We start from the raw sequence: 11,094 nt of genomic DNA on the forward strand, positions 1-11,094 counted from the left end.
TATTTTACCAAAAAATATAATTGATTTTACCACCCGGTCTAAGTTACCCCAAGAGCTGGGGTAACAAAGACCACCACTTTTTTGAAATTACATAAAGACTATGAGAGGCAGGAGCCAGCAATTTATGGTGAGTGAAGCTAGAGTATAGACCTGTATTTTGCATGTTTCAATTCAAGTTTAATTTAGCTAGTAAAAAAATGGCATCGTTTATAAAAATAAAAGTGTTCTAAGTTACCCCATTTTACGGTATTTCTTTAATATGGTTCTATTTTAGAGCAAATGCCAGAACTTTGCAAACACTAGTCACTAAATGTACACTGAAGTATATGTACATATAGTATAAATTATACATCCATACCATATAGCTTCTAATCATGGATGCAAGTTACTCAAGCTGCAAGTCAATCCCTTTGATAAATCAATATACTATAGAGTATTGGAAACACTTTTGTGACAGCAGTTTCCATTTACTAGAAAATTATGTTTTTTTGACAGATTCCTATGTTTTGGTAAGTTATTTCTATATTAACATTCATGTGGTAAATTTTTTGGTTGTAAAATATTTTCTGATATAGTTTTGAGATATTTTTTGCTGTATCATAATTGGGCATGAAGATATAAGGTTAAGCTTCCAGTATATATGTGATAAAGGTAGTGACAGCAAGATCAAAATTTACTTGCAGTTAAATTTTGAATTTGTGTTGCATTGTTTTTGGAAAACCTTCATAATTATCCTCAGTTTCTTCATTAGTAAGTTGTAGGTTTTTCCAACATGTGATTAAATGCCTGGTAATTAACATAATTTTATTAGATAAAATAGGTACCTGTAAATTAAACCCTTACTTACATTCAATTTGATTTAACAAACTTGGGTAAGCCAGTTTGTATAGCCAGTAAAAAATGTATGGATATTTTCAACTTTACACTAATTCAATTGTTAAAGTGAGTAATAAATGCTAAAGTACATGAATTACTGATTGCTAATTGCTACTTAGCTACTGCTACTCAGAGTTAATCTCAATCACTAGGTGCTCAGTCACACTCAGAGTAATCTCAATCACTCATCCAGCAATTGTAGTCAAAATGGAATCAAACCTTTTGTATCAGGAAGCTTCTGATACAAATTCAAAAGACTCCTGTCTCCTGGCAACTATATCATCTTTATATTTATATAAACTTGGCTCAATAAACCTAATGTAATCTCTCAGAATGCTGATTATCTGACATTGGTGCTATATATGTCTAATTTCAGCCAGCTAGGGACAACTTATGTAATGCTGTTATAATTCTGATTATTGTACCTATCTAACCTACTAAATTCTTAATTTTTGTGCTTTAATTTAAAAGTTGACAATGAAGATTGAGGATCTTAAGGTGCAGTAATTTTATGTGCCCCATTGCAATATGTTAGTCTGTATCAGCTCCTTGATTTCTTATGTTTTCAGGAATTCTTTTGTGAAGATCTGTGGTCCAAAGTTCCTAAATCATGGCAAGATGCTCTCTCTCAGTTGTCTCCTCCTCAGCTGGCAACTATCCTGCAGCCTCCTGGTGCATCAAACATAAATAATAAGTAAGTCATTGTTTTTAGGAGTAATGATAGTAATAATAGTAATAATTCAATAATAATTTTAATAGGTTATAATGTTCAAATTTGTTCTTTGAATTCTGGCTTTAAAAAGTCAAGTTGAAAAAGTGTACAAACTACAAACCTTGTTTGACCTAACTTAACACAATATAATTTTTACCAAGGTTTACATCTGGTGTGCTCCCTCTATCACTGCTTGCATTCCAAGCTGCTGCATTCAGATGTTCTCTGCCAAGGAATGCAGTTTCTTCAGTGAAGCCTTTCATTCAGTACTTGCTGGATCAGCAGTGTGGTAAGTTGCTGAAATAATTGGTCTGCTTAGAATAATTGTGTATTTATGTCAAGAATATTTGTTCACTGTTGAAACATGAAAAAGGATATAGACTAAGGAATATTTGTTTTGTGTTAAAACAGGATGTATGGACCATGGATATAGGTTCCATTTTCAAAAAATAGTGAGTAAACCTTTGATATTGGTCTCGTGTGGAAGCAAGAGTGTTTAACTGTTTATATACCAGGCTGGGATAATTGTTCTTTGTTCAAACAAGAGTGTGGAGACCAAGTCTCTCATGCAAGATTCTGTATAGGTATATGCCAAGAGAATATGTACCTACGAACCACTAATGTGTGATTCAGTGCAATGTTAAAATGATTTATTTGTATTTTTACTATATGATCAATGGCCTCTTCAAATTTCATGTCATGATTATGATCAGTGGTAATTTTCATTCCATTGTTAGGCCTATAAATATGTTCAGAAATTATATTCAAATATTCCTTATTGATCTCAATCTTCAATTATAATCATTCATTCGATGATTATAATCTTCATTCAATTATAAATCAAAATCAACAAATTTTTATTGCACTATAACAGATTTCACTGCAGAGCAGCCTATGATGGTATGCATCTGTGATACTAAAAATGGATGATAATCACATTATATATATATATATATCTCATTTGTTCATATATGAATGCATATCATTTATTCTTCAATGAACATGAATGCATATCGTTGTGGTTTTTAAATTCATGTGTCCAAGTTGTCACCATTATCTCCATTTTCCCTGTAGGAAACTATTAAAAATGTGGATATTTTGAAAGAATTCTCGCCGTTTTTTGTATACCATAACTGATGGTAGTATCAGACGCATTAACTTTTCTTCTTTTCCAAGACAGAAAATCAACTGAGTGTGATGCTAGAGGTGGGCTGAGCACTGCTACCAGTGGCCGCAATGATGTAAAATTGTCGTTGATTGCTGAGCTCAACAGTTCTCAGCACCAGCAACAAGAGTCTGGAGCAAATGGCTCTAAAGTTGTTGTAATGCCATCATCACCATCAGCCACAGATGATGCAGCGTCATCATCACCATCAGCCACTGATCATACAGTGTCATCATCAGCCTCAGATGATGCAGTGCCATCACTATCGGCTGCACTGAAGCCAGCTTGGCCATCTGATGATCCACGCTCAATTTTGTGGCAATCGTCTCATAATGAACTGTGTAGAGGTAAGAAGTTGATAAAAAATAAAATATACCATAATTTTTTGTGTCTGATTGACTTTGAAATAGTTCTGTTGTATTTTGTAAGTTGCTTTAGTGCATGCATTTATATTTAGTTGGTATTAGGTGGCAGAATAAGCTTGTTTAACCACGGGTGGTTAACGGCTAGAGAATTCTATGCATTCTCTGTCCATTAACCACCCGTGTATATATAATACGTATACATATATATTTAGGGACTATGAGATTCATGGCCTAGGTACATCTCATAAAAATACACTGACAATTCGTGCAGCTAATCTCAATTAACTAGCGTTGGTACATTCAATTTATACACATCCTATTATAGTTTTTTATGTTTGAATTGTCAGATTGGAAATATCATCTTTAAGCTATCGACAAGAGAAATTTTTATCCATAGCATCGAAACCAGTCAGTGGTCGTCACAACACCAACTTGTGTCGAACGTTTCCGCCGACAATTTGTTGTTAATCTCACACAAAACTTGTCCCCAGGCAGCGGCGGCCACCACACCCTCATGTCGCACGTATTCCGCCGTCATCTGAAGCCCAAGAAGCAGCACGAAGTTGCCCGTTTGGGTCTGGTGGCCGCCATGGCCGCGGCCAGCGTCAACTGTGACGTGACCGCCGACATCGGCAGCGGCTGTGGTCACTTAGCGCGGCTCATGGCGTACGGCTACAACATGGACGTCGTGTGTGTGGACAGAGAAGACGATTTTGTTGTTGGGGCTCGGTACGCGCTCTCTAGAATTTAGTAATATTCATATGGTAATATAAATTAAAGTTTGAGACTCGTTTTTGGCATAGGATTTTAATTATCTTACTGTGGCTGAACTTGCCATGATTTTTTTTAATTACCTATTCATTTTGTCCAAAATTCATTTATTCACTTCCTTTTCTTTTCTGCGGAAACTCATTTTAAAAATTATTCTTCTTTTTACTCCAGCACTATACCATCTTCCCGCCTGTTATCTTTCTGACTTCAATGTTAATTTTCAGAAAATTTGACGCTCAGTTGGAGCAATCCATCCTCAAACTTCACAAGCGCATCCCTGCAGACGTGCGCCCCTCCTTGCCAGCGGGACCCAAGCATGTGACGTGTGACCTGCACCCTGGTGTTCAGCCTCAAGATTTCACTCAAGTAAGGAATTTTTTAGTTAATTTTATGTGCTATTCTCTTGCTTTACAAAATATCCTGCACCTAAGTTCCAAATGCATGCTTCCAAGTATCCCAAAGCATTTAACAAAAGTAATTGCATTATGTACGTGTTTTTCAGCTAACTCGAATCTATCCTGCTATTACATCCTTTTCTATGTCCTCGTAATAATATACAATTCACGTACGAGAAATTTTTACTCCGATTGTCAAGCATTAGAGTTGTCAGAATAAGAATAGTCGAAATTTACTTTTTTTCATTTCGTAAATTTTAGTAAGACTCATACCGGTATTTACTTTTCAGCGAGTTCTGTCGACCTGTAATCCTTCTACACAATCTTACGGGGACCAGCCTCTGTCTCCTCAGCACTCCTCGCTGTCAAGTGAAGGTTTGTTGCACTTTATCACAGCACCAGTGCAGGTTGATTATTTGTAAACTACTGGATCTAACATTCTATTGTTCTTATGTCTGAACTTTCCTTGATAATGACAAAATTTTTCGAATAATTTGTCATTTTTTAAATGACAAATGGAGATGCTTCCCTATTCAAATCCTTATTTTGTATCTTGTTTGCATTTTTTCATAGCATAGATTTTGCCTCAATGTCTTTTAAATATTCATTAACGCCCAATTATCAGTATATACCTATTTTTGCCTACACATTTGGAATTAATTTTTTTTCTCGCATGCTTACTTCCTATTTGGTTGGATTTTTTCGGTAGTAAACCCTTAACTCTTTTGGACTAAGTACTTTATTTAGATGATTTAAACGCGAACTGCCCCTAATACATCGCGTGTTTGGCATGCCTGATCAACACATGTATCTGGTTAGAGTTTGTTCTAATCCTCTGACAGTCCCACTTTACCGTATGTGTATTCATATATATGTAAAGTTGGAATACAGAGCCACGTTCATTCGGATTGACTGGGCTTCACACCTGCGGCGACCTCGCCACGACGGTGCTGCGAGTGTTCCTTGCTTCGCCGCACTGCCGCTACATCGCGTCTGTCTCGTGCTGCTATATGAAGCTTTCTGAGCCTTCTTATGGGTCAGTATGTGGGTTGTAAGTGCTGCTACATGAAGCTTTCTGAGCCTTCTTATGGGTCAGTATATGNATAAGAGACAGGTATAGGGTTGCAAGTGTTGCTATATGAAGCTTTCTGAGCCTTCTTATGGGTCAGTATGTGGGTTGTAAGTGCTGCTACATGAAACTTTCTGAGCCTTCTTATGGGTCAGTATGTGGGTTGTAAGTGCTGTTATGTGAAGCTTTAAGCAGCTAATAGTTCAGTATGTGGGTTATGAATGCTTCATGTACGACAAGCCTGAGGCTATGCTGCTATTACAAGTCAAAATCTGCACCGTATTACAAGCCAAAATGTCTGTTATGTAAAAGTTCCTACTTGTACGAAAGTACAATGTCAAAATACACTAAAGTATTTGTTGTGCCTCAAAGTTATTTTATTGTAACACTTCATGGATAACCACGTTTCTTTTAGAAGAATTGTGGCTTAGCTATTCTAGAAATCTATTGATCAACCTAATATCATTACGAATATAATGTATACAAAGATTTTTTAAATCATTAGCTGGAAGTAGTGGTTCAGCGAAGTCGAGTGCATAAAATGTTAATGGACACACATTAGAAATTTAAAAGCAAAGAATAGTCGTTTTCTATAAAGATATGAATTTTTGTGGACTATTCTTTGCTTTTAAATTTTTAGTCAACTTGCGATTTAAGCAAATAAGTGACATTAACACATTAGAAATATATGAATATTGTTTTTATCTTGTATTTGTTGCTTCAAAAATGATTTTCTTTTGACGGAAGAAGAGTAAAGGGATTCATATTCCCTTGGAGCCTGCGTTCCATTAGTTCTGCCACCATATTGTTTGTCGTTACCTACTCGCATTATTTAACATGTGAATTCTCTCCTTCTTTCAGTAATGAGACCGATACAACCGCAGCAGGAGATAAGAGGCAGGATGCAGGCTACCCTGCTAGCCGCCATTGCAGGCGATACAGGCTGACCTACGCGGCTCGGGAGCTCGCCTGCCACGCCATCGAAGCTTACGCCTGCAGACTCGCCGCAGGCGACGACAATTTAAAGGTGGAATTGACCGAGCATTGTACATCAGAAGTGTCGGTGAACTTATAATTATTAATGTTAAAACTGACGGGGGAATATCACATTTAATTTGACCGGGAATCTAAATTGACTGAGAATTTTCAGTTGGCAAAAATGGCAGCAAATTTGCTATTAAAACTTACAGAAAAATTTCAATGTGAATTGACATGGAATTTCATATGGAAATTGCTAAGTATTTACATTTGTAATTGACAAGGAACTTGGAATAAAAAATTATAGGGAATTTTGAATTGAAGATCACTGGAATTTTGAATTGGAAAAGACGACAACTTGTGAATTAAAAACGAGGGGGAAATCTGAGTTGTAAATGACGGGCACTTGCTAATTGGAAATTATCATCGAATTTTAGAATGAAATTAGCTGGGCATTTTTAATTCAAAACAATATATTATTCAGGCATTGAAAATTCCAGGAGCAAATATTCTCCTGGAATTTTATATTTTTTCTAATTTTTTTTCCAATGTTGCTTTGGTTGGAATTAGTGGACTCGTCGAGTGACAGGTACGTTTGCAAGTCTAGTTAGTCTCTTCTGTTTTTAATTTCTATCTTGTCTACATGAAATAATCAAAGACCAAACATAATCTAGCAAAATAATTTTGCGCGTAACATCACCGCCACGTGCATGAAGTTTACGAGTTTGTCTTAGGTTAATTACGTCAGAGCAGACATGAAGCAAATTGTAGTTTAAAAAATACGTGCTCGCCTATTATCACAATTGGTTCCATGATTGTCATGGCTTGTCCCCAGGTGCATTGCTACAGAGCTGCATTGGAGCAAATCTTGGTGCGTCGTTGGCCGGAACACCGTCGTGCTGGCCTGCGTCCCGTGAAACACGCGCACACAAAGCCTTTCCAGGAGTCAGTACTTCGAGCTGTTTGTAAAATATATTAAAATCTTTTTGGGTAATGGAATGTTGTAAGTTGTCAGTCCGTTATCTTTTAATTTCTTTGTGTTCAATAGTCTCCCAGACATGGGAAGATTAGCTATCTAAGAAGAGAGCAATGTAACATATCTGACAATTATTAGATACAGTGGGGGGAAATAAATATTCGTACACTTGAAAAATCGTATTTTAATGTATGTAAGTACACAAACTTAACAGGAAAAGGGATTTAAATTATGTATAGAGACGCATAGTATTCTAAAATACTATCAAAAGAAATTAAATCTCAATGCAACAAAAAACAATGCTACATGTTCACTTTTCGGGTGAAAAAAGTATTCGTACAAAACAATAAATCCGCATTATTTTAATTTAATACTTGGTTGAATACCCTTTATTCAGCTCAACAGATACCAGTCTATTTCTATACGTCTCGACCAATGATTTGCAGATGCTGACTGGTATTTTATACAATTCTTCTTGGCACACCACCTTTTTAAATTAAAATAATGCGGATTTATTGTTTTGTACGAATACTTTTTTCACCCGAAAAGTGAACATGTTGCATTGTTTTTTGTTGCATTGAGATTTAATTTCTTTTGATAGTATTTTTGAATACTATGCGTCTCTATACATAATTTAAATCACTTTTCCTGTTAAGTTTGTGTACTTACATACATTAAAATAAGATTTTTCAAGTGTACGAATATTTATTTCCCCCCCACTGTATATTTGTACGCTTTTGCGGAAGTAGCTTACTTATTTACCTCGATTGCTCTTGGCTTCCCTTCCTTCTGATTAACCTCTTGACAAATACTATTAATTAGACAAAAACGTTCAGTAATTGTGTGGCTGTATTGCGTCTTCTTTCACCTGTATACTACAAAATTATGATAGTTGCAAGATTTTATCGTTTAATATTGACGGCAGATACGCGAGGCGAGCCGTGAAGGCTTTGGCTGGGGGAACGATACAGTTGCTCGATGAAGACCTGAGCTCCCCTGAGACAGAAGCCATGTTGGCAAGGTGGCGCCAGGTAAGCATTATTTATTTTTTTGTGTCAACTTGGAAAGTTGGGTCTAAATTGAAACATGGCTTTGCGAACGATATAAAATCATTCAATATCTTTTTTTTAGTTGTGCTTTAGCTTTCTCAGTGTTAGTACAAAAATTGATTTTAATAACAATGAGGAATGTTCAGTTAGTGGTCTTGCAGTGTGCCTTTACCTTGAACATGCTGAAATTTCTCGGCCCCCTTTGCACCTATGTGTTAATGCAACAGTTTTGAGTGCTGTCTAAAGGGCCCTAATTTGTCGAAATAAAAGTTTAAACTAAAGTTGATTTACTGGAAAAGGGTCTCTTATCGCCAATCGTTTTAAAATGGCTTGTTTTTAATAATAAGTTAGTATTTGTTTGGCGTTCCGCCCTAGGTGACTATAGACGTGAACGTCCGGTCACAGAAATATTAGAACGATTTTAAGACGATTGTGCTATGATTATTGAATGAATACGCACTCTCTAAAGTTGGTATTTTTTAACTGAATATGCACTTGTTAGAGAATATCTATATATGATGATCAATAACTGGTGTACTTCATTATTGGAATCGAAGCTTGATTAAATGTCGCTCTTATTACTAGCGCAGGTACGTACTTGATAATAGCGTATCTTAAATGAAGTTCTATATTATTTATTGCGTGGTATCTGCAGTATTTCAAACCCAATCTCATTGTAAAGGGAATTAAATTAACTTTTATGTGCTCTAAAGTTTTGAACCTTGCAATATATGTTCTCTTCTTGCAGGTGATAATTTTCTACACGCTACGTTTGCTACTGGCACCAGTAATAGAAACCGTGGTGCTGCTGGACCGATGTTTCTTTCTCTATGAAAATGGTGAGCTCACTGTGCATCGTATTCATAAGCATGTTGTCTTTTTTTTATGTTTAGTATTGTATTTGCTTTGTATACATATGTCTGGAATCGCTTTAAATGTGTACTGATTATTTAAAATGCTACTGATTATTCTATATATTAAAACAGAACTTCTAGCTAATGAAGTCGTTAAAAACTGGCTCGTTCGAAAATCCACTTATCATTTTGCCAATTCTGTACTAGGTTTCTTGGTTGTACTAGGTTTCAAATTATGTCACAGGCTGAACGTGTCCTAGTGTATTTCATTAACCACCATAATTTTTAATTCTTTCTTGTGCTTCCTAGAACTAATATTTATACCTATTTTAACACTCATCCGATATCTATATAGCCTATATTCTATTTCTTGCTGATGCAGATGTGAACTGCGCGCTGGTGCCTTCCTTCGACCCGCAGCTGTCGCCCCGCAACATGATTCTGCTGGCAACCAAACCGCGCAGATGATGTCCAAAAACCGTTCTATAAAAAATAGTTACGAGTTTGTAACTCTGTCGGCCAATCACTAAGATTTTTCAAGCTAGACCAACCTATCACAGACGAAAAATCGGCCGCTGATATGATGTGATAGTACGGCCCTACGTTCCTCTGTTGTTCAGTTTAAAATATATTGCAACTAAGACATTCATCAACACTTTGACTAGCCGCTTCGATGACGTTCCTTTGTAAAGTAAAGTCAAATTGTTTCATTGGCTTGATGCATTCCCAATACCAAAAACGGCCGCTTTTCTTCAGTACATCAAACCCGAAATACTTCGGGCAGATTTAATGCATGAATAATATTGACTGTGATTCTATCTCAAGTTGTCGCCAAAAACCTAACATGGAAATAATAAAGTAAATGCTCAATGGTCGTTTTACTCTTACTCTAATGACATGACTTGTGCAATGAGTAAATTCTCCGTTCCAATCATGTTCGAAACATTTGAGGGTTTCAATAGTTGAATTGAGCTCAGATTCGACAGGTTTTATTGATTGCTTAATATACCGCTGTTTTTTTTCTTTTCTTTGATTTTTGAATTTTTGTAATTTTGAAAGAAAGATTTTGTTTCTTTCATGTGTTTTATCAAGACCTGTGACATATTTACGAGCAGCAGAAACTTGTATATCTGGAATTGAGCTTGTCGCAGAAACCAGTCTGATTGAAGCTCCATATCCCTGCAGCAGGATCAAAAGCGTTGGTACACGCGACTAAAACCCTATTCATTAATCTAATCCAATTAATATACGTGTCTTTTTAAACGATAATTAGCAACAACTTTCCTAAACTGAATACAAATATGTGAGTTATCAGTTGCATTTGATGGAAAAATGATAGTTCATCGATCTGCCGGCTGCTGCTTAAATGCCAGTAAAATTGCCATAACTCCATGTTGCATTACATTATTTTAATATTTAGGCTTCTATATAACTATTGAAAAAATAAAATCGATGCGCAAAAGAATAGATAAGCACAATCTAAGACGGAACGGATCATATATAAAGATTTACTTTATATATCACTTTTGAAATGAGTCACAAATTTTCAAATAGAATATTTGACGATGATAAACTACATTGTCCTCTTTACAATAGTTCAAGTTAACATTGACTGTCTTTATCCAAACCTTCACATTTGTAAGGAATCTTATAGCAATATTTACATATTTTGAGGATCCATGATAGAGTTTTGTTACATCAGCTGGGCAGTCTGAGACGACCGAGACTGAGGCGTGACGTCAGTGACCAATTGAACGTGGCAAGTGTCACTTTCTTTCCTGATTAGTTTTGACACTTTTTCAAGCTTTCCGTGGCGCAAAACATCATCATGGGACTAACTTTATCTACCGTGTTTTCAAGATTATTTGGTAAAAAGCAGATGAG

General features: G+C 35.9%; 1 protein-coding gene across 2 annotated transcripts; it reads left to right on the plus strand.

The window, feature by feature from the left end:
* Nucleotides 1-102: 102 nt before the first annotated feature.
* LOC108681500 (methyltransferase-like protein 25B) lies at nucleotides 103-10,433 on the plus strand. 2 transcript variants are annotated; one of them, XM_018170536.2, is made up of 13 exons: nucleotides 103-127; nucleotides 1,446-1,570; nucleotides 1,750-1,877; nucleotides 2,765-3,100; nucleotides 3,610-3,847; nucleotides 4,114-4,255; nucleotides 4,575-4,659; nucleotides 5,176-5,320; nucleotides 6,215-6,380; nucleotides 7,167-7,276; nucleotides 8,233-8,338; nucleotides 9,105-9,195; nucleotides 9,593-10,432. In XM_018170536.2, the coding sequence occupies exons 1-13, from the start codon at nucleotides 125-127 to the stop codon at nucleotides 9,676-9,678; spliced, it is 1,761 nt and encodes a 586-aa protein (XP_018026025.1). In that variant the 5' UTR covers nucleotides 103-124; the 3' UTR covers nucleotides 9,679-10,432. The 2 variants fall into 2 exon arrangements, with proteins under 2 accessions (XP_018026025.1, XP_018026024.1); XM_018170535.2 differs by lacking the exon at nucleotides 103-127 and adding an exon at nucleotides 209-509 and having other exon boundaries at nucleotides 9,593-10,433.
* The last annotated feature ends 661 nt before the right edge of the window (nucleotides 10,434-11,094 follow it).

This window comes from Hyalella azteca, unplaced genomic scaffold, assembly GCF_000764305.2.
Source record: "Hyalella azteca isolate HAZT.00-mixed unplaced genomic scaffold, Hazt_2.0.2 contig9625, whole genome shotgun sequence".
Taxonomy (NCBI): Eukaryota; Metazoa; Arthropoda; class Malacostraca; order Amphipoda; family Hyalellidae; genus Hyalella; species Hyalella azteca.